At 36.9% G+C, this 25,047-nt stretch overlaps 1 protein-coding gene across 1 annotated transcript in view; it reads right to left on the bottom strand.

Moving 5' to 3' along the window:
- The window catches only part of TACR1 (tachykinin receptor 1), a 312,928-nt gene that overhangs the window by 91,738 nt on the left and 196,143 nt on the right, over positions 1 to 25,047 (bottom strand). Inside the window, exon 2 of the mRNA XM_082356996.1 lies at positions 17,708 to 17,902. Within this exon, the coding sequence (XP_082213122.1) occupies positions 17,708 to 17,902 (195 nt within the window). The remainder of the gene's footprint in view (positions 1 to 17,707; positions 17,903 to 25,047) is intronic.

Below are 25,047 nucleotides of genomic sequence, written 5' to 3'. Positions count from 1 at the left end.
CCTTCTTCTGCATCAGTTATTCTGCTATTGATACCTTCTAGAGAATTTTTAATTTCATTTATTTTGTTGTTCATCACTGTTTGTTTGCTCTTTAGTTCTTCTAGGTCCTTGTTAAACATTTCTTGTATTTTCTCCATTCTATTTCCAAGATTTTGGATCATCTTTACTATCATTATTCTGATTTCTTTTTCAGGTAGACTGCCTATTTCATCTTCATTTGTTAGGTCTGGTGTGTTTTTACCTTGCTCCTTCATCTGCTGTGTGTTTGTCTGTCTTCTCATTTGCTTAACTTACTGTGTTTGGGGTCTCCTTTTCACAGGCTGCACGTTCATAGTTTCCATTGTTTTTGGTGTTTGCACCCAGTGGCCAAGTTTGGTTCATTGAGTTGTGTAGGCTTCCTTGTGGAGGGGACTAGTGCCTGTGTTCTGGTGGATGAGGCTGGATCTTGTCTTTCTGGTGGGCATGTCCACGTCTGGTGGTGTGTTTTGGTGTGTCTGTGGCCTTATTATGATTTTAGGCAGCCTCTCTGCTAATGAGTGGGGTTGTGTTCCTGCCTTGCTAGTAGTTTGGCATAGGGTGTCCTGCACTGGAGCTTGCTGGTCGTTGAGTGGAACTGGGTCTTGACATTGAGATGGAGATCTCTGGGAGATTTTTGCTGTTTGATATTACATGGAGTTGGGAGGTCTTTTGTGGACCAATGTCCTTAACCTGGCTCTCCCACCTCAGAGGCACAGGCCTGACACCATTTGGGAGGTCTGAGGTTTTCTGCCAGTGTTCAGTAGGTGTTCTGTAGGAGTCGTTCCACATGTAGATGTATTTCTGATATATTTTTGGGGAGGAAGTTGATCTCCACATCTTACTCTTCCGCCATCTTGAAACTCCTCCCATACAACATATTACAGTCTCTGACAACAATTATTTTTGTCTGAAGGCCTGTTCGAGGTCTGTGAAAGTATTTTAGTCTCAAAGGGATAAGAAATTAAAGATAAGAAATGGAGAATTGCACGCAGGAAAAGGAACCTTAAAGGCTGACCTTCCCCAAATTTTTTGATTGAACTGTTTTTTTTTTTTTTTTTTTTTTTTAACATTGAGCTGCAATGGCTGTTTGCATATTTTGGAGACTAATCCTTTGTCAGTTACTTCATTTGCAAATATTTTCTCCCATTCTGTGGTTGTCTTTTCTATTTGTTGATGGTTCCTTTTGCTGTGCAAAAGCTTTTAAGTTTATTTAGGTCCCATTTGTTTATTTTTGTTATTATTTTCATCACTCTAGAGGGTGGGTCAAAAAAGATGTTGCTGTGATTTATGTCAAAGAGTGTTCTGCCTATGTTTTATTCTAAGAGTTTTACATTGTCTGGTCTTACATTTAGGTCTTGAATCCATTTTGAGTTTATTTTTGTGTATGGTGTTAGGGAGTGTTCTAATTTCATTCTTTTACATGTAGCTCTCCAGTTTTCCTAGCACCACTTATTGGAGAGACTGTCTTTTCTCCATTGTATATCCTTGCCTCCTTTGTCATAGATTAGGTGACCATATGTGTGTGGGTTTATCTCTGGGCTTTCTATCCTGTACCATTGATCTATATTTCTGTTTTTATGTCAGTACAATACTGTCTTGATTACTGTAGCTTTGTAGTATAGTCTGGAGTCAGGGAGTCTGATTCTTCTAGCTCTGTTTTACTTTCTCAAGATTGTTTTGGCTATTTACAGCTTTTCTGTTTCCATACAAATTGTAAATTTTTTTTTATATTTATTTTTGGCTGTGTTGGGTCTTTGTTTCTGTGTGAGGGCTTTCTCTAGTTGCGGCAAGTGGGGGCCACTCTTCATTGCGGTGTGCGGGCCTCTCACTATCGCGGCCTCTCTTGTTGTGGAGCACAGGCTCCAGATGCGCAGGCTTAGTAGTTGTGGTTCACTGGCCCAGCTGCTCCGCAGCATGTGGGATCTTCCCAGATCAGGGCTCGAACCCGTGTCCCCTGCATTGGCAGGCAGATTCTCAGCCACTGCACCACCAGGGAAGCCCAATTTTTTTGTTTTTGTTCTTCTAATACTTTGAAAAATGCCATTGGTAATTTGATAGGGATTGCATTGTATCTGTGGATTACTTTGGGTAGTACAGCCATTTTGACAATATTGATCCTTCCAATACATGGTATATCTCTCCATCTGTTTGCATTATTTTTGATTTCTATTATCAGTGTTTTATAGTTTTGTGAGTACAGGTGTTTTGTCTCGTTAGGTAGGTTTATTCACAGGTATTTTATTCTATTTGTTGCAATGGTAAATGGGAGTGTTTCCTTAATTTCTCCTTCAGAGCTTTCATCATTAGAGTATAGGAATGCAAGAGATTTCTGTGCATTAACTTTGTATCCTGCAACTTTAATAAATTCATTGATTAGCTGTAGTAGTTTTCTGGTAGCATCTTTAGGATTTTCTATATATATAGTATTATGTCATCTGTGAACAATGACAGGTTTACTTCTTCTTTTCCAATTTGTTTTCCTTTTATTTCTCTTTTTTTCTCTGATTGCCATGGCTAAGACTTCCAAAACTATGTTAAATAAAAGTGGAGAGAGTGGACATCCTTGTCTTGTTCCTGATCTTGGAGGAAAACTTTCAGTTTTTCACCATTAAGAATGATGTTTGCTGTGGGTTTGTCATATATGGCCTTTTTTATGTTGAGGTAGATTACCTCTATGCCCACTTTCTGGAGAGTTTTTATCATAAATGAGTGTTGAATTTTGTCAAAAGCTTTTTTTTGAATCTATTGAGATGATCATATGCTTTTTATTCTTAATTTGTTAATATGGTGTATCACACTGATTAATTTGTGTGTATTGAAGAATCCTTGCATCCCTGGGATAAATCCAACTTGATCACAGTGTATGATCCTTTTAATGTGTTGTTGGATTCTGTTTGCTATTATTTTTTTGAGGATTTTTGCATCTATATTCTTCAGTGATACTGGTCTGTAATTTTCTTTTTTTGTGATATATTTATCTGGTTTTGGTATCAGTGTGATGGTGGCCTCATAGAATGAGTTTGGGTGTGTTCCTCCCTCTGCAATTTTTTGGAAGAGTTTAAGAAGCAAAGGTGCTAGCTCTTCTCTAAATGTTTGATAGAATTCGCCTGTGATGCCCTCTGGTCCTGGACTTTTGTTTAAGGGAAAAAAATTTTTTTAATTTATTTTTTTAATTTATTTTTGGCTGCATTGGGCTTTTGTTGCTGTGTGTGGGCTTTCTCCAATTGTGGTGAGTGGGGGCTACTCTTGGTTATGGTGCATGGGCTTCCCATTGTGGTGGCTACTCTTTGTTGTTGAGCATGGGCTCTAGGTGTGTGGGCTTCAGTAGTTGCAGCATGCAGGCTCCGTGCTTGTGGCTCGGGGGCTCTAGAGCACAGCCTCCATGGTTGTGCCACATGTGCTTAGTTGCTCCGCAGCATGTGGGATCTTCCCAGACCAGGGCTCGAACCTGTGTCTCCTGCATTGGCAGGCAGATTCTTAACCACTGCGCCACCAGGGAAGCCCTACTGGAAGATTTTAATTACAGTTTCAATTTCATTACTTGTGATTGGTATGTTCATATCTTCTAATTCTTCCTGGTTCATTTTTGGAAGGTTGTACTTTTCTAAGAATTTTTCCATTTCTTCCATGTTGTCCATTCTATTGGCATAGTGTTGCTTGTGTAGTCTCTTATGATCCTTTGTATTCCTGCATTGTCAGTTATAATTTCTCCATTTCATTTCTAATTTTATTGATTTGAATTCTATCCCTTTTTTCTTGATGCATCTGGTTAAATGTTTATCAATTTTTTTTATGTTCTCAGAGAATCAACTTTTAGTTTTATTGATGTTTGCTATTGTTTTCTTCATTTCTATTTCATGTATTTCTGCTCTGGTCTTTATGATTTCTTTCCTTTTATTAACTTTGGGGGTTTATTTTTGTTCTTCTTTCTCTAGTTGCTTTAGGTGTAAGGTTAGATTTTTTATTTGATACTTTTCTGGTTTCTTGACGTGAGATTGAATTGCTATAAACTTCCCTCTTAGAATTGCTTTTACTGTGTCCCATAGGTTTTGTGTTTTCATGTTTTCATTGTCATTTGTTTCTATGTACTTTTTGATTTCTTCTGTGATCTCTTAGTTATTTAGTAGCATAATATTTAGCCTCCATTTGTTCGTGTTTTTTACAGTTTTTTTCCTGTAATTGATTTCTAATCTCATAGAGTTGTGGTCAGAAAAGATTCTTGATATGATTTCAGTTGTTTTAAATTTACCAAGGCTTTATCCGTGACCCAAGATTTGATCTATCTTGGAGAATGTTCCATGTGCACTTGAGAAGAAAGTGTATTCTACCACTTTTGGGTGGAATGTTCTATAAATATCGATTAAATCTATTTGGACTGTTGTGTCATTTAAAGCTTGTGTTTCTTTGTTTATTTTCTCTCTGGATGATCTGTCTATTGATGTAAGTGGGGTGTTAAAGTCCCCCACTATTATTGTGTTACTGTTGATTTCCCCTTTTATGACTATTAGCATTTGCCTTATATATTGAGGTGCTTCTATGTTGGGTGCATATATATTTACAATTGTTATATCTTCATTTTTGATTGATCCCTTGATCATTATGTAGTGTCCTTTCTCTTGCAACAGTCTTTATTTTAAAGTCTATTTTTTCTGATATGAATATTGCTACTCCATCTTTATTTTGATTTCCATTTGCATGGAATATCTTTTTTCCATCCCCTCACTTTCTGTCTGTATGTGTCCCTAGGACTGAAATGGGTCTCTTGTAGACAGATTATATACAGGTCTTGTTTTTGTATCCATTCAGCCAATCTGTGTCTTTTGGTTGGAGCACTTAATCTATTTACTTTCAAGATAATTATTGATATGTATGTTCCTATTGCTATTTTCTTAATTGTTTTGTGTTTGTTTTTGTTGGTCTTTTTCTTCTCTTGTGTTTCCCACTTAGAGAAGTTCCTTTAGCATTTGTTGGAAAGTTGGTTTTTTGGTGCTGAATTCTCTTAGCTTTTGCTTGTCTGTAAAGCTTTTCATTTCTCTGTTGAATCTGAGTGAGATCCTTGCTGGGTAGTGTAATCTTGGTTGTAGGATTTTCCCTTTCATCACTTTCAATATATCCTGGCACTCCCTTCTATCCTACAGAGTTTCTGCTGAAAAATCAGCTGATAACCTTATGGGAATTCTCTTTTATATTATTTGTTGCTTTCCCTTGCTGTTTTTAATATTTTTTCCTTGAATTTATGTTTTTTAGTTTGATTAATATGTGTCTCAGTGTGTTTCATCTTGGGTTTATGCTGTATGGGACTCTCTGTGGTTCCTGGACCTGTGTGGCTATTTCCTTTCCCATGTCAGGGAAGTTTTTGACTATAATCTCTTCAAATATTTTCTCAGGTCCTATTTCTTTCTCCTCCTCTTCTGGGACCCCTATAATTCGAATGTTGTTGAATTTAATTTGTCCCAGAGGTCTCTGAGACAGTCCTCATTTCTTTTCAGTCTTTTTTCTTTATTCCATTCCATGGCAGTTATTTTCACCATTCTATCTTCCAGTTCATTTATCTGTTCTTCTGCCTCAGTTATTCTGCTATTGATTCCTTCTAGTGTATTTTTCATTTCAGTTATTGTGTTGTTATCACTGTTTGTTTGTTGTTTAGTTCTTGTAGGTCCTTGTTAAACATTTCTTTTATTTTCTCAATTCATGCCTCCATTTCTATTTCTATTTGGATCATCTTTACTATTGTTACTCTGAATTCTTTTTCAGGTATGTTGCCTATTTCCTCTTCATTTATTTGCTCTTGTAGGATTTTACCTTAATCCTTCATCTGTAACATATTTTTTGGTCATCTCATTTTTTTGATGGGTGGGGCTGTGTTCCTATCTTGCTGATTGTTTGGCCTGAGGCATCCGCCACTGGAGTTTGCAGGCAGTTGGATGGAGGCAGGTCTTGTTGCCGAGATGAGGACCTCTGAGAGAGCTCACACTGACTAATATTCCTGGGGCCTGAAGATCTCTGTTAGTCCAGTGGTTTGGACTCGGCGCGCCAACCACAGGTGCTCAGGTCTCCTCTATGATAATTATGTCAATGGTTTGTCTCATACATTGTGGTTTTTTTCCCTCACTTTGTCATTTGCCAAACTCTCTCATGGAGTTTACTGACATACAGTATTTAACAAATATATATATACCTGTATCTATATCTAAGTTTATACTCAAACCAGCCATCTCTTTCATTTTAGTTTTGTCTTGAGTGTTATTTTTTGAAAGCTTTCACTCCTTTCCAATTTATTTGGAATTTATATTCGTTTTAAGATGTGAGAAAGAAACAAATTTTTATGATTAGTGAAGAGTTTCACCAGAATATATATTATGGACAATATTTCTGTGGGATATTACCAGGGGTTAGTCAAAAGAAGGATTCTATGATCAAGTAAATTTGGGAAACACAAGGTTTAAACAAAACCATCAGGTTTCTTTACTGCAAAATTATCAGAGTGGAGCCTATTCATTACAATATTATTTGAAATAGCAAAACACTAGGAGCCCTCCAAATATAAATCAATATCATGCCAGATAAATAAGTTATGTTTTTTCTATACAACGTAATACTATGCAGCTGTAAAGAAAACAATGAGACTATTTGCTCAATACTAAGGGGAAAGGATATCTGAGTTAAACTGTAAGTGGAAAAAACAAGAATATAATATGTTATATATGACACTTTGTGTTAAGAAAGGAGACAATTAGAATATATAGTCAAACCCTTTTAGATAAGCAGAAAGGAACTTTGGAAAGCTCACAAGAAACTAAGAACAAAACAGATGGAGAGATATACGATGTTCTTGGATTGGAAGAATCAATATTGTAAAAATGACTATACTACCCAAAGCAATCTACAGATTCAATGCCATCCCTATCAAATTACCAATGGCATTTTTTTAAAGAACTAGAACAAAAAAATCTTAAAATTTGTATGGAGACACAAAAGACCCCGAATAGCAAAAGCAGTCTTCAGGGAAACAAACAGAGCTGGAGGAATCAGACTCCCTGACTTCAGACTATACTACAAAGATACAGTAATCAAGACAATATGGTACTGGCACTAAAAAGAGAAGTATAGATCAATGGAATAGGATAGAAAGCCCAGAGATAAACCCATGCACCTATGGTCAACTAAACTATGACAAAGGAGGCAAGGATATACAATGGAGAAAAGACAGTCTCGTCAAAAAGTGGTGCTGGGAAAACTGGACAGCTACATGTAAAAGAATGAAATTAGAATACTCCCTAACACCATACACAAAAATAAACTCAAAATGGATTCAAGACCTAAATGTAAGACTGGACACTATAAAACTCTTAGAGGAAAACATAGGCAGAACACTCTTTGACATAAATCACAGCAAGATCCTTTTTGATCCACCTCCTAGAGCAATGGAAATAAAAACAAAAATAAACAAATGGGACCTAATGAAACTTAAAAGCTTTTGCACAACAAAGGAAACTACAAACAAGACGAAAAGACAACCCTCAGAATGGGAGAAAATATTTGAAAATGAATCAATGGACAAAGGATTAATCTCCAAAATATATAAACATCTTCATGCAGCTCAATATTAAAAAAACAAATAACCCAATCAAAAAATGGGCAGAAGACCTAAATAGACATTTCTCCAAAGAAGACATAGTTGGCCAAGAAGCACATGAAAAGCTGCTCAACATCACTAATTATTAGAGAAATGCAAATCAAAATTACAATGAGGTATCACCTCACACCAGTTAGGATTGGCATCATCAGAAAATCTACAAACAAGAAATGCTGGAGAGGGTGTGGAGAAAAGGGAACCCTCTTGCACTGTTGGTGGGAATGTAAAATGATACAGCCACTATGGAGAACAGTATGGAGGTTCCTTTAAAAAGTAAAAATAGAATTACCATATGACCCAGCAATCCCACTACTGGGCATATAACCAGAGAACACCATAATTCAAAAAGACACATGCACCCCAATGTTCATTGCAGCACTATTTACAATAGCCAGGTCATGGAAGCAACCTAAATGCCCATTGACAGAGGAATGGATAAAGAAGATGTGGTACATATATACAATGGAATATTACTCAGCTGTAAAAAGGAATTAAATTGGGTCATTTGTAGAAATGTGGATGGATCTAGAGGCTGTCATATAGAGTGAAGAAAGTCAGAAAGAGGAAAACAAATGTAGTATATTAACGCATATATGTGGAACCTAGAAAAATGGTACAGATGAACCGGTTGGCAGGGCAGAAATAGAGACACAGATGTAGAGAACAAACATATGGACACCAAGGGGAGAAAGTGGCAGGGTAAAGGTGGTGCTGTGATGAATTGGGAGATTGGGATTGACATATATACACTAATATGTATAAAATGTATAACTAATAAGAACCTGCTGTATAAAAAAATAAATTAATTAAAATTTAAAAATTCAAAAGAAACTAAGAACAGTGGTTAGAGGGAGAAATCTTTTTTCTGATTACTTTTTACACTTACTGGTTTTTAAACTACATGAATATATTACATAAAAAAGTAAATTTAAAAATTTAAAAATGGAAAGCCTCTTAGAGGCTTCAGTACACTAATGTAATTTTGACTCTCTAAGTTGTGGGTAGCTGTGAGTTATGTGGTTACCCACAATGGTTACTTATAAAGTCATTCAAGTTACAAAATCCTACAGAATTTGGGGTTCTCAGGTTTCCAAAAAAAATTTATGGAAAAATCATTTCAGAATTCACATGTTATCTGTAGCGTATACTATATACAAAACTTTATATTCTTGGGTTTCTGTGTGTGTGTATGTATGTGTGTGTGTGTGTGTGTGTGTGTGTGTTTGTATGTGTGTGTGATTTCTATTCTGTTTTTTATTGATCAATTCTATCCTCAGTACTGAGTATTTTCATATCTGAAAGAGCAAGTCACTTCTTATATTTCTTTTTTATTTTGCTGATATCGAAATTAATTCTTCTCTTTCAACATTTTCTTGAACTATTTTAATCCATTTATTCTTTCAGATGATTTGCTTTATCAGCCATCTAAACATACTTGTTGGAATAGTTTGAGAAGAACTGATATCTTCATGGAATTACATAAAGACAGAAGGGCGTTTCCACCTTTTTGGCTATTGTGAATAATGCTGCTATGAACATTGGTGTACAAATTTAAAAAATATGTATATAGAAGGGAGATTGTTTCCTATATACCCTTAGATATTGTTTCCTATATACCCTTAGATACTTTCCAGGTTTTGGATCATGTGAAATGTTTCTCAAATATTCTGTTATGGAATTCAGTAAAGTCTAAAATAGCATAATTTTTTTGTTTTTCTTCATATAATGCCTATTTCTTAATTTTCTGGGGTTTTGTTTGTTTCTGTTGTAAAGAAGATGTGTTATTCACTTTATTTTCTCAAGGATTATTGCTGATATAAACTATTTTTTTCTTTAATACATATTACATTTTAACAAATTTATTTTTGACATTTATTGAGAAAATATATACTTCTCTTTGACCAGTTCATTTGATAAAATAAAATAACAATTTCCTGATAACTTACTAACGTTATTGCTGGAAGAAGTCATGCTCAAAAAATAAAACATTGTTATTTTAATATAATTTTGAATTCCTTTGTGTGAATCTCTTATCTATAGTTGGAAATGGAATTGGCCTAAAGGTTTGTTTTTGGAGCTTAGTTTGTCAACTTTTTACATTTAGGTCATACCAAATGTGTATAATAAATTAGCAAGTTCTCCATATGGTTCTGAACTCATTAAGAGCTTATGAGATATTTGAAAGAAATACTCTGCACAAATTTTGATTCCATTGCCTTTTATAAATGTAACTCTTGAACAGTATTTTCATTCTTCCCCTCTCAAGCTGCATTAATGTGATTTACAGTTTTGTAGAAAATTGTCCATTTAATGTTACATTCAATTACACTTTCAGGCCTGGTTCTGTTTTCTCTTTCGGTAAGGTCAGCTATCTCTGGAAATTTAACATGACAACACAAAGGAATCCCAAATTTGGTAGTCCCATCTTTTTCAGGCTTACACTTTCACCTCCAAATTAGGGGTTGCCATATGTATTGCACATAACTTCCCATGGTGGCTACTGCCTCCTCTTTGTCTCTGTCTGTGCAATATCTACCAGAAAGGTAGTGAAATTTCTGGCATTTTTATGGCAACCTCCATAGTTTCTGCATTAATGTAGGCTTTTCCTTCTCCTTCTCCTTCTTTTTTTTTTTTACTTTATTTACTGTAATTTTTTTGTCTGAGAGTCAGGGTTAAAGGCTTGTTTTTTTTTTTTTTTTTTTTTTTTAAAGGCTTGTTTTTATGCAACCATTTTTCCCTGAAATATCAATGTACTTTTCATTATCAGTTTAACTGCTTTCCATCAACAGCAGTGACAATACTAGGAGTGCTGGGCTATATAAATGTAGTGGGTGTCGGGGAGGAGATTAATCATAGAAGCTAGCATAAACAGTCCTGGAACCACAAATATGCTGACACCCTTTTGGCAAGGCCTGGAGCAGCTTGGTAAAGGATCCATACTTGTTTTTCATTTGTGAAATAATCAAGAATGTGGAAAATTGGGGAAGTAAACTGCAGGTACTTTTTCTAATATTCTTTTTTCCTTCTTATTCTCCACCAATTAATCAATTTTTAATTTTCATTATTATTAATGAAACTAAAGGATATGTATCAATGTAAATATTTCAGCTAAGATGGTGGGACATGACATACAAAAGACAAAATGCTATAAATAAAGATAGTCTTCTGTTTCAATTGGTACTAATAAAGAATTATATTAGAGGACCTCCCTGGTGGTGCAGTGGTTTAGAATACACCTGCCAGACGTAGAGAATGGACTTTAGGACACAGGGAGGGGGAAGGGTAAGCTGGGACGAAGTGAGAGAGTGGCAGTGACATATATACACTATCAAATGTAAAATAGATAGCTAGTGGGAAGCAGCTGCATAGCACAGGGATATCAGCTCAGTGCTTTGTGACCACCTAGAGGGGTGGGATAGGGAAGATGGGAGGGAGACACAAGAGGGAGGGGATATGGAGATATATGTATATGTATAGCTGATTCACTTTGCTATACAGCAGAAACTAACACAACATTGTAAAGCAATTATACTCCAATAAAGATGCTTAAAAAAAAAAAGAATCTGCCTGCCAATGTAGGGGACACGGGTTGGAGCCCTAGTCTTGGAAGATCCCACATGCCACAGAGCAACTAAGCCCCTGTGCCACAACTACTGAGCCTGTGCTCTAGAGCCCGTGAGCCACAACTACTGAGCTTGCATGTCACAACTACTGAAGCCCATGCACCTAGAGCCCATGCTCTGCAACAAGAGAAGCTACCACAATGAGAAGCCCGTGCACTGCAATGAAGAGTAACCCCCACTTGCCACAACTAGAGAAAGCCCGAGGGCAGCAACGAAGACCCAATGCAGCCAAAAATAAATAAATAAAATGAATAAATTTATACAAAATAAATGAATTATATTAGAGTTAATATATCCACATTCATGTACACTTCCACAAAATCTCCAGGTAATTATAGTCATGAGTGATGCTGTTTTCTGACATAGTTTCCTTTCCCAGGACTATTGGTAATATTTGGAATTCAGATAAGCACATCTTACTTCATGCTAAAACTTTACCACAAAGTTATGTACAAAGAAGTTTAATTAACAGAAAATGACATATGACCAATATTAATAAATGATTCAGGGAAGCTGAAATTCCCCAGGCTGCCTAAATCTCATTCTTTGGGATGTAGTTCTCATTTTTCATCCCTCTTACAGACATTTTCTTGGCCGTATTGGTGAGCCCTCTGATAAAGAAATATTGGCTCATTCATCTTCCTTGTCCTCAGGGGTATTACCCCATAACTTTCCAGGGCCATGGCAACTTGACAGCTTGCATAGCATCCTCAAGAGTGGGCTTGGATCCAAATAATTTTGAAAGCTACTGAATTTGCATTTTGCAAAGCCAAATATTTCTTCTTTATACTTTAATTTTTCTTTTACTGTGCTTTTTTTCTCCATTGGGAAGAGTTACTTTTGGTTACCTGTGAAATTTTTCTTCCTCACCAGTCAATCACTCTACCATTATAGGACTTCCTAGGTAGTGTCACAGTTTCACGAGAGCAGTCACAGTTGCCAAGTTGCTAAAATTATGGCAGGACTCAATCACAAACTATGACAATACTATATTAATAATGAACTCAAGTCTCCAGTTTCATGAATGTTATAATGTTAGAATAACATTCCATAACTGCAGATTGTAGACATAAACAGTGGATGGCAGAAGACATTGAACCTGTCCCTGCATGAATCTAGGGATGTAGCTAGAAGCAGCCTGCTTATGAAGTTTGCTGTTTTATCTTACTAGTCAGCTAAGGGAAATCACTGGATTAATCAATTTTCAAAGAAGGAGATTAGTTAAAAAAACTAATATTTACATATGCATACACACATATATATTCACATCAAATTGTAGAAACATGTTTAATGACATAATAAATTCTTTATGATATGGTAAATGGCGGATTATAAGATGTAAATACAAATGACTCAAATTATGAAAAAAATTCAACCCCATTCCTAATAAGAGAAATGCATTTTCAACTTCAGTGGGCAAAAATCTAAAATCTTGACAATACAGTCTGGTGGCAAGGCTGTGGAGAAACAGAGACTTTCACACATTTCTGGTGGAAATGTAAATTAGTATGGAGGGAAAATATAAAAATTTGACTCAGCAATTCCATTTTTGGGATTTTTATGCTCCACATAGCCTTACATGATAAATGTAAAGGTTATTCATGACAGCACTCCAATAGCAAAAGGCTGGAGACAATCCCAAGTCCACTAAAAGTGACTGGTTAAATAATATTGTACATTTATAACATGGAGTACTGTGTAGCTGAAAAAAAGAATAGAGAAGCTCTTCATGAACTGATATGAAAAGGTCTCTAAGACGTATTAAGTTAAATAAACAACAGGGTACAGAACAATGTGCATAATAAGCTACATTTTGTGTTACAAAAATGGAAACAATCTATATTTGTGTTGACCTGTAGGTACACAAGACACTTCAAAAGAAACTAAGAACAATATTTCCCTGGATGGGAATTCATCAAAATGTTAGAGCCTTTGTAAATGATGGGAATATGGGTGATAAAAGAAATTATAAGAATTTTCCTTATACTCCATAATTTATTTATATTTTTAAATGCAAAATGAAGTTTTAAATGATTTTCCAGGAAGATGAACCAAGTCTATCTGTAGCATTTTGTAGCCCAGATGTACGTGCTTATGAATAATAGCAGCAAGGGATGAGTGCTGTGGAGAGTCTATGGGCTTGTTCTCTGGTTAACATTTGTCACATCCTTCCAGGGACAATAATTTGTCCTAACCCCCCTTAGACCAATTGGAAAAATTCCAAATGGGCTGACACATAGGAGTCAGCAAGGCAAAATGCAAGTAAACATGAGAATGAAATGGGGCCTATCCATACTTCGGCTTATTCAGAGATGAGTACTTTGAATGTCACCCCAGGCAGAGCCCACACTTCAGAAGATAATTTCTTATGGAGGGAATTTTGGGGTTATCCCAATAGAAGCAGTATCTTGAGAGCTTGTAAAAGCAAAAACCTTTGGATAGCATTTAATTTTAAGTTAAATAAAAATGAAACATAAATTCCAGAAAAAGTGCATAAGTCAAACTACTTGGTATTATGAGTAAATTTTAAGCAAACATTCATGCTACTACCATTGTGCTGGAGAAATATAATGCCATGTCCTCAGAAGCAACTCCTAGTGTTCCTTCTTGATCACATCCCTTTCTCTTCCTTGAAAGATAATCACAGTCTTCACTTTCATGGTGACTACTTCTTTGCTTGCAGTTGTAGTATTACCACCTTTCATTTTGCTTGCTTTAAAACCTTATTTACAAGAGCCATTTATGCTGCATGGAGCTACATTTTGTTCATTCTGTCAACTACGTAATATTCCATTGCATGCTTGTACCACATTTAAAATATCCATCTAACTGAAGATGGACATTTGGAGTATCTCCAGTTTAGGGCTTTAAGAATGATGCTGATATAAACAATATCTAGATGTATGTGGGTTCACAGCATGAGTTTTTCTAGGGTAATTAATTACCCCTGAGTGAAATTGCAGGGTTATGGAGGTATGAATAGTTTCTTCTTTTCTAGATACTACAAAATGTTTTCCAATGTGGTTTTATCAATGTATACTTTTAGCAGTCTACTAAGGTTCTTCACCAAAAGTTTTAAATGCTTAGTTTAGTCAGACTTCTGAACATTTGCTAGTCTAATAGGTGGATAGTAAGATCTCATTATGGTTTTAATTTTCATTTCACTGTTGATGAATGAAGTTGTGTGCCTCTTTATATATTAATTGGTCATTTAATATATAAGGATATCTTTTACCTGTTCTTTTATTGGATTGCCTTTCTTTAAAAGTGCTTAATTTAATCCATGTATTAATAAGAATCTAAATGATAAATGATCAGTGTTAGAGGTTAACCATGTAACCAGAAGGCAAATGCAGCAATCTAAGATTTTCACAAAACATTTTAGTGTAATTATCTGGCATAAATTATTCATCAGATGAACTGGGCCTAAGCATTTGCCCACCTCACTCTCTGCTGCCAGTTTTCTGCCCATGTACCCAGATCAATGAATGATGCTAACAACAGTAGGTAACATTCACTAGATTCTTTCCAATGTGCATGGCACTGAGCTAAGCAAGTACCTTATTTACTTCTCTCAACACCTCTATATGGACTGTACTATTAGGCTTAGAAGCTTGAATAACTTGACCATTATGACTCAACTAGAGAGAGATGTAGCTGGGAGTTGATCCCTCATTTAACTCTCAAGCCTATGCTCTTACCCTGTCTCAAAATAAAGTTTCCTTATGGTTTCAAATTTGGAATTACTGTGTACTGTGGAAATGGCAATCATTAGTTCTAATAGAAGAGAATATAATAAAGTACTTAGTTTAGAACTGATGAAATTTAAATTCCCTAAAAAATATATCATGATGCATTATGACAGATACTGACAAAAACAAAATAGGTTTGCATAAAGCTTACACTTATGTTTGTATCACAGACAATATGTGAATGGCAAATGTGGACTCTTTCAACTTACTACTGCATCTATAAACATTTTATACATCTTGAATAGATAAAATCAGGAGCTCTTAATCCAGGCCCATTTTTTTTAGGTTAAAATCATGAAATAAATAATAATGGCAAACCTAACCCTGCATCCAGTAGCAGTTACCCAAAATTCTTTAAAGGTAACTTGAAAGGACAGTCCAAAACGTTGAGTCTCAAAGGGACTTTCTAATCATTAGTAAGCATAAAATAGCAAAATGTTTAAAAGTAAAACACTAAACACTACTGTTTATTGCATGAGATCCCAGAGATCTATGAGAAAATAAACCTTTATTTCCAAGTTAAAATTTGAATTTGTTGGAAGATAAAAAAACTGTGCTTATTTGAAGCAAAAAGTTGCAGAAAGGTGATTAGACTTTGAAAAGATCACAAGAACTAAGAACTGAGCTAAGGTCCCTGAAGTTGACGGCAGTTTCTGAAGCAGTTTATATAATGAGCTTTAATTCAGAGGGTTTTTTTTCCCCCTTTTGAGGGAAGCTTCTGGCTTGAACATGTTCATGGGTCCTGTACAGCTTGTAAAGCTATATTCTTTCTCCCGCTGTGACTCTGCTCAGGCTTGTAGTTTCATTTGAAAGAAAAATGCTCAATATCTCCTAGGCTAAGCATTAATCCTCCCAATGACTGATCAATTAAATCCCGCTGTCTGTGTCTGGAAGGCAAAGTCTGAGCTTTATGTATTGCTTTCTGGCAAGCCACATTTCCATGCTCCATGGAACAGATGCAGTAGTGTAACTCTGTGTGCAACAGGCTTTTGGACCCTCAAATCTAGAGGGCCAACAGGTACAGTGTCTCATTTTACCATGTAATAAGTTCAAAGGTCTATAATGATTATATTATACTGTCTAATGAATTTAGTTCAACAACAGTATCTTATCTTTCGTATGGCATTTAATAGTTTACAAGGTGAGAATACATTAACTTATTTGCTCTTCAAAACAGGTTTTTATGTGAGGCAGTGCTTTATCATGTTCCATTTAACAACGAGGAGAGACTGCGCTCTTGCCCAGGGTCACATAGCTAGAAACTGGCAATCTTGTAATTAAAACCCAGATCTTCTGATTCTAAAACCAGTGGTCTTTTACAATTCACTTAATAAACCCAAGATTGGAAAATTACAGAAGACTTTCAAAAGGAGCCATATTATCAATGTGCTTTGAATCCAGAAAACTGATGATAATATAAATGTCACATTGCTGCTCACTTGAATAGAACAAAACAAAGAATAAGCCATTATAATGTTGCCTCTAAGATAAGAAATCTTGGAAAAATGTGCCAAGATAGCTTTAAAAAACCCTAAATGTGATCGGTCAGGCCGCTGGAAGAGAAGCAGGCCTGTCCTGTGGGGGACCTGTAACTCATAAGGTCCCAATGTTCTGGCCTTGCCTTCCCATGCATTTCACAGGTGTAAGTATTTTTCCAGCTGCAAAATCCTAGAAAGTAGGTGTTTTGGTTTAGTTTTCCCCAGAGACACAACCTGAGATAAAGATTCAAGTGCAAATGACTTATTTGGAAGGAGAAAGAAACACCAGTAGGGAGTGGGGCTAACAAAGGGTGTGTCATTGAGCCAGCTGCTACCAGGGTGACTGGAGCTTAATCCCAAGAGGAAATCCTGAACACAGTAAAACACACACACCTCAGAGACCTCCCACCTGAAGGGGGAGGGAGCTGGGGTGTTCATATGCCAACTCCCATCAGTTTGTTTGTTTGTTTTTTTTGGTTGAGTTGGGTCTTTGTTGCTGTGTGCAGGCTCTCTCTAGTTGCGGTGAGCGGAGGCTACTCTTCACTGCGGTGCGCGGGCTTCTCATTGCGGTGGCATCACTTGTTGCGGAGCACGGGCTCTAGGCGTGTGGGCTTCAATAGTTGTGGCTCGCAGGCTTTAGAGCACAGGCTCAGTAGTTGTGGTGCACTGGCTTAGTTGCTCCACGGCATGTGAGACCTTCCCGGACCAGGGCTCTAACCCCTGTCCCCTGCATTGGCAGGCGGATTCTTAACCACTGCACCACCAGGGAAGTTCCCCCATCAGTTGTTTTTGAGAGCTGCTGGGAGTGTGGAGGGAAGGATAATTCCCTTACCCTCTGGCATGCTGTGCAAGAGGGCAAAATGGCATTCTATAGGGTAGGAAAAAGTTCCCAGGCAAAGAAATGCAGACACAGGCAGGGCAAAGTCACTGGTAAGAGGGACACAGTAGTGTGCCCAAATGGTATGCTATAACAGGATCCAGGTCTTATATTTTAAAACTTTTCATTCAAAGTCCAGAATAGTATTTGGGACATAATAGTCTCCTGATAATTATGGACACATCAACCTGACATCAGAGTGGTTGTGAGAAATGTTTACAAATAAAACCCGAACATACAAATTAAGTCCTAAGCAACAAAAGAACAAAAGAAAGAAGGAATAAGAAAGGGCAAAGAAGGCATTGGAATTCATCTCTACTCACACTTTCTCATAAATCTTGTTGGGATGCTCTGGCCATTCGATCATGCACACCACTCGGTTGGGCATGGTCTCTGTGGTTGAGTAGTAGCCCTGGGGGAAGGCCAGGAGGAGAGCCAGGACCCAGATGACACAGATGACCACCTTGGTGGCTGTGGCCGACAGCCGGGGCTGGAGGGGGTGGATGATGGCCATGTACCTGGAACAGAGAAGAAAGGACAAAATTCCAATTTGGTCACCATAATCTGCATTAGTAATTATGCATTGTTCCTGCCCAGTGAAAAATTCTCCAGAAACCCTTTGAGTCCTGGTGATTTTTACAATTATTTTCTTTTTCATATTCTATCCTTAAGCTTTATGACTTTTATGGCATAAATGCTAAACTCAGCCATATATTTTTAATATTTTAGAACCCATCTAGCAACATTCCAGGAGAGAAATTTTCATCCTTGTCCTTATGCTAGGGACATGATGCCTAAGTATATGTCAGTGGCTTACAGTGAAATAAGAAAAATAAGAACAACTTTGTGAATTTAGTCAATGTAAAGGCTATTTTTACCTTTTTTGGATTAAGGAATAATGGTGTTAGAAATAGTAGTTTTTAAAGTCCTGGTGTGGCAATGTAAAAGGCTAGCAATCCTGTACAGGTCCACACAATTTGAAGGGAAGTGAATGTGTACGAATGAGAAAGCAGTGGCCTAAAGCCAACAAAAAAAATAGCTCCTGGAGAAATCTTCACCAATTCTTTGAACATCTAGAAGTCAGTGTATGGCTAACAAAGTATGCTTCATGAAGAGAAAGAGACTCTCCACCTCCTGAGACAGACACACTTGAGCATATCAAAGCCCAGGGTAGATGAAACCTCTCTGCAGGAAGAGGGAAGCAAAGTGAATGATGACTTTAGGTCTGGAGCCATTTCTCCATCTCTTACTTGGGATCAAGCACTGAGTGGTGTCATCTGAATGAGTGTCCACGTCTGAATTTGTGTATAGACTTTGAGATTCAGCAGAGATTTTAGAATTAGCAAATATTCCAATCAGCATTTCATATCAGTTATAATCACATCAATTCTGCCTCCTGCATTGAAGAAGTCATCTACCTTTTAAAGGGATAGGTTTAGCCCAGCCCCCTAACACCCCTGCCCCAAGCTTTTGAGGTGTGTGGTGGACAGGAACAAAGCAGCTTGGGATGGAACATAGCTCACGCCCCTTCTAGGGTACTGCTCCCTTCCCCCATGTTGTGAGGACCCCTCCTGCCTGGAAACTTGTTCTTCAGAGGACGCTGGACTCAAAGTGGCTGCAGTCAAGTACTACCACCTCACTGGCCTGGTTACAGGGTCCTCACTTGGGGAAGGGGAGCCATGCCAACTTCTTTTCCCATCCCTGTGTTACTATTTGGCACTCTTAACACCTGTCAATAAATATTGTCTACACTGAAAACAATTTTTTTTTTTTTTTGCAGAGTTCATGGATCCATCCCTTAAAATATGCATTTTTTTTTTCAGAGTAGGAATTATGCCTTATACCGCCTTCGGGGTTTAAATATCTGACAAAATCTCCAAATCATGCATTTGATTCTCTGACAGGCAGGTGTTTCTGGCTTCCATGGGACTGAATAGTCAATGGAGACTTCAGAAGTGAGCAGACAAATAGAACAGCTGTCAGCTGTCTCCACATAATTCTTTTTTACAGTCTTTGGACTCTAGGATCTCTAGGCTGGAACTGGGGCCAGGGTTACAAGGAAAGCAATTTCATTTAGTATGTGCACTACAAATTCACACTGTGCACCTGCCCCATGCAGAACACTGTGTTTCCTTGTGAACTCCGAGTTTCTAATTTCTCCAAGGAGAAAATGCATATAAATAAACAGCCACAAAACATGACAGTAGGATATGTGACCTCAAGTGGTAATCTGATAAATACCTCAGAGCCTTAGGGAGATTCTGCAGATTCGGAATGGCAGGTGGACTATTGAAGAGGCTTAAATGGGTGTGCTTTGCTGGATTTGGGGTGAGCCTGCTGAGCACCTGGCTTGAAGGGCAAGAAGCATTCAGAGACTTCTTCCCTTCTCCATGTTATGAATAGTTACATCTTCCTTGTCTGAGAAGCTTGAAGGCTCAGTTTACATGAAGGCTTCCCTGATCGTCCTTTTATCACTCTAAACTTTAGAATATCTTTTCCCAGATTTTCTTGCTAGGCACCTAGGCTTTCCTTCTCTGGTCTGTAAGAGCGATGGCATTGACAGTGTTCAGAATATGAAAGTATATTACGATGCCTCAGGTCAGCTTTTTTTTTTTTACCATCTTTATTGGAGTATAATTGTTTACAAAGGTGTGTTAGTTTCGGCTTTATAACAAAGTGAATCAGTTATACATATACATATGTTTCCATATGTCTTTCCTCTTCCGTTTCCCTCCCTCCCACTCTCCCTATCCCACCCCTCTAGATGGTCACAAAGCACCGAGCTGATCTCCCGGTGCTATGCGTCTGCTTCCCACTAGCTATCTATTTTACGTTTGGTAGTGTATATATGTCCATGCCACTCTCTCACTTTGTCACAGCTTACCCTTCTCCCTCCCCATATCCTCAAGTCCGTTCTCTAGTAGGTCTGTGTCTTTATTCCCATCTTGCCACTAGGTTCTTCATGACATTTTTTTTTTCTTAGATTCCATATATATGTGTTAGCAGCATACGGTATTTGTTTTTCTCTTTCTGACTTACTTCACTCTCTATGACAGACTCTAGGTCCATCCATCTCACTACAAATAACTCAATTTCGTTTCATTTTATGGCTGAGTAATATTCCATTGTATATATGTGCCACATCTTCATTATCCATTCATCTGTCAATGGACACCTAGGTTGCTTCCATGTCCTGGTTATTGTAAATAGAGCTACAATGAACATTGTGGTACATGACTCTTTTTGAGTTATGGTTTTCTCAGGGTATATGCCCTGTAGTGGGATTGCTGGGTCGTATGGTAGTTCTATTTTCAGTTTTTTAAGGAACTTCCATACTGTTCTCCATAGTGGCTGTATCAATTTACATTCCCACCAACAGTGCAAGAGTGTTCCCTTTTCTCCACACCCTCTCCAGCATTTATTGTTTCTAGATTTTTGATGATGGCCAGTCTGACTGGTTTGAGATGATATCTCATTGTAGTTTTGATTTGCATTTCTCTAATGATTAAAGATGTTGAACATTCTTTCATGTGTTTGTTGGCAATCTGTATATCTTCTTTGGAGAAATCTCTATTTAGGTTTTCTGACCATTTTTTGGTTAGATTATTTGTTTTTTTGATATTGAGCTGCATGAGCTGCTTGTAAATTTTGGAGATTAATCCTTTGTCAGTTGCTTCATTTGCAAATATTTTCTCCCATTCTGAGGGTTGTCTTTTGGTCTTATTTATGGTTTCCTTTGCTGTGCAAAAGCTTTTAAGTTTCATTAGGTCACATTTGTTTAATTTTGTTTTTATTTCCATTTCTCTAGGAGTTGGGTCAAAAAGGATCTTGCTGTGATTTAACTCATAGAGTGTTCTGCCTATGTTATCCTCTAAGAGTTTGATAGTGTCTGGCCTTACATTTAGGTCTTTAATCCATTTTGAGTTTATTTTTGTGTATGGTGTTAGGGAGTGTTCTAACTTCATACTTTTACATGTACCTGTCCAGTTTTCCCAGCACCACTTATTGAAGAGGCTGTCTTTTCTCCACTGTATATTCTTGCTTCCTTCATCAAAGATAAGGTGACCATATGTGCATGGGTTTATCTCTGGGCTTTCTATCAGGTTCCACTGATCTATGTTTCTGTTTTTGTGCCAGGACCAACCTGTCTTGATTACTGTAACTTTGTAGTATAGTCTGAAGTCAGTGAGACTGATTCCCCCAGCTCCATTTTTTGTTCTCAAGATTGCTTTGGCTATTCGGGGTCTTTAGTGTTTCCATACAAATTGTGAAGGTTTTTGTTCTAGTTCTGTGAAAAATGCCAGTGGTAGTTTGATAGGGACTGCATTAAATCTGTAGATTGCTTTGGGTAGTACAGTCATTTTCACAATGTTGATTCTTCCAATCCAAGAACATGGTATATCTCTCCATCTATTTGTATCATCTTTAATTTCTTTCAACAGTGTCTTATACTTTTCTGCATACAGGTCTTTTGTCTCCTTAGGTAGGTTTATTCGTAGATATTTTATTCTTTTTGTTGCAGTGGTAAATGGGAGTGTTTCCTTAATTTCACTTTCAGATTTTTCATCATTAGGGTATAGGAATGCCAGAGATTTCTGTGCATTAATTTTGTATCCTGCTACTTTACCAAATTCATTTTTAGCTCTAGTAGTTTTCTGGTAGCATCTTTAGGACTCTCTATGTATAGTATCATGTCATCTGCAAACAGTGACAGCTTTACTTCTTCTTTTTCAATTTGGATTCCTTTTATTTCCTTTTCTTCTTTGATTGCTATGGCTAACACTTCCACAACTATGTTGAATAATAGTGGTGAGAGTGGGCAACCTTGTCTTGTTCCTGATCTTAGTGGAAATGGTTTCAGTTTTTCACCATTGAGGATGATGTTGACTGTGGGTTTGTCATATATGGCCTTTATTACATTGAGGGAAATTCCCTCTATGCCTACTTTCTGCAGGTTTTTTTTTTTTTTCACACACACACACTGTATTTTACTTTTACAAGAGATAAATAGACTGACACCAAGCATGTACATGGATGACCACAACAAAAGCAACAATGATTGCAATTACCAAACATGAAACACACTCATACTATGTCATAATATTGACATTCAGTCCAATAATCCTCCGCTGTAACAGCTCCTTTACTTTGCAGTGAAAATTGATTTGTATATTCTTTGCCTCTGAGTCCTTGTTAGATTCTTTTTTTAATTCAGACAGAAAGTCACAAAAATTATACTCATCCTCATCAGTTCACTCAGTCCCATGTAATTAATTTTTTTTTTTCATCTTGATCTTTTGTTAGCACTTTTATGAGTTCATCAGTTTTTCATTAGAGTTCTGAAAATGCTTATTCATTCAGTTCAGCAGTACAGTCAGTTACCAGAAACCTGTATTTGTCAGAGTCTTTTCCATGAATTTCTTAAAGATGACACCCTTTTATAGGAACATATTTGCAAAAGCATCAGAGTACACACAGAACTGTCTGCAAATGACAAAAGACTTAAAAATGACCACAGTTAAAAATTTGATGAAAGTTCATAATAATGCAGTTGACAAGAAAATTAGTTATTTCTGAGATATACATTTTAAGTTAATAACTAGGATTATGACTTATAACATTATACCAGAACATATAAGATTTTTAGAAATTTCATGTAATGTCTGAAACATTTATATTAACATATTTCCATACAAATAACCCAATGAAAGTTTAGTATTAGTTGTTTTGTTTGTTTGTTTTTTTATACTGCAGGTTCTTATTAGGCATTAATTTTATACACATCAGTGTATACATGTCAATCCCAATCGCCCAATTCAGCACACCACCATCCCCACCCCACCGCAGTTTTCTCTCCTTGGTGTCCATATGTTCATTCTCTACATCTGTGTCTCAACCTCTGCCCTGCAAACTGGCTCATCTGTACCATTTTTCTAGGTTCCACATACATGCGTTAATATACGATATTTGTTTTCCTCTTTCTGACTTACTTCACTCTGTATGACAGTTTCTAGATCCATCCACGTCTCAACAAATGACTCAATTTCGTTCCTTTTTATGGCTGAGTAATATTCCATTGTATATATGTACCACATCTTCTTTATCCATTCGTCTGTTGATGAGCATTTAGGTTGCTTCCATGACCTGGCTATTGTAAATAGTGCTGCAATGAACATTGGGGTGCATGTGTCTTTTTGAATTACGGTTTTCTCTGGGTATATGCCCAGTAGTGGGATTGCTGGGTCATATGGTAATTCTATTTTTAGTTTTTTAAGGAACCTCCATACTGTTCTCCATAGTGGCTGTATCAATTTACATTCCCACCAACAGCGCAAGAGGGTTCCCTTTTCTCCACACCCTCTCCAGCATTTGTTGTTTGTAGATTTTCTGATGATGCCCATTCTAACTGGTGTGAGGTGATACCTCATTGTAGTTTTGATTTGCATTTCTCTAATAATTAGTGATGTTGAGCATCTTTTCATGTGCTTCGTGGCCGTCTGTATGTCTTCTTTGGAGAAATGTCTATTCAGGTCTTCTGCCCATTTTTGGATTGGGGTGTTTGTTTCTTTAATATTGAGCTGAATGAGCTGTTTATATATTTTGGAGATTAATCCTTTGTCCGTTGATTCGTTTGCAAATATTTTCTCCCATTCTGAGGGTTGTCTTTTCGTCTTGTTTATGGTTTCCTTTGTTGTGCAAAAGCTTTGAAGTTTCATTAGGTCCCATTTGTTTATTTTTGTTTTTATTTCCATTACTCTAGGAGGTGGATCAAAAAAGATCTTGCTGTGATTTATGTCAAAGAGCGATCTTCCTATGTTTTCCTCTAAGAGTTTTATAGTGTCCAGTCTTACATTTAGGTCTCGAATCCGTTTTGAGTTTATTTTTGTGTATGGTGTTAGGGAGTATTCTAATTTCATTCTTTTACATGTAGCTGTCCAGTTTTCCCAGCACCACTTATTGAAGAGGCTGTCTTTTCTCCACTGTATATCTTTGCCTCCTTTGTCATAGATTAGTTGACCATAGGTGCGTGGGTTTATCGCTGGGCTTTCTATCTTGTTCCATTGATCTATGTTTCTGTTTTTGTGCCAGTACCATATTGTCTTGATTACTGTAGCTTTGTAGTATAGTCTGAAGTCAGGGAGTCTGATTCCTCCAGCTCCGTTTTTCTCTCTCAAGACTGCTTTGGCTATTCGGGGTCTTTTGTGTCTCCATACAAATTTTAAGATGATTTGTTCTAGTTCCGTAAAAAATGCCATTGGTAATTTGATAGGGATCGCATTGAATCTGTAGATTGCTTTGGGTAGTATACTCATTTTCACAATGTTGATTCTTCCAATCCAAGAACATGGTATATCTCTCCATCTGTTGGTATCATCTTTAATTTCTTTCATCAGTGTCTTATAGTTTTCTGCATACAGGTCTTTTGTCTCCCTTGGTAGGTTTATTCCTAGGTATTTTATTCTTTTTGTTGCAATGGTAAATGGGAGTGTTTCCATAATTTCTCTTTCAGATTTTTCATCATTAGTGTATAGGAATGCAAGAGATTTCTGTGCATTAATTTTGTATCCTGCAACTTTACAAAATTCATTAATTAGCTCTAGCAGTTTTCTGGTGGCAGTTTTAGGATTCTCTATGTATAATATCATGTCATCCGCAAGCAGTG

This window comes from Balaenoptera borealis, assembly GCF_965194805.1.
Source record: "Balaenoptera borealis genome assembly, chromosome: 15".
Taxonomy (NCBI): Eukaryota; Metazoa; Chordata; class Mammalia; order Artiodactyla; family Balaenopteridae; genus Balaenoptera; species Balaenoptera borealis.
This window is presented reverse-complemented; position numbering and strand designations above follow the sequence as displayed.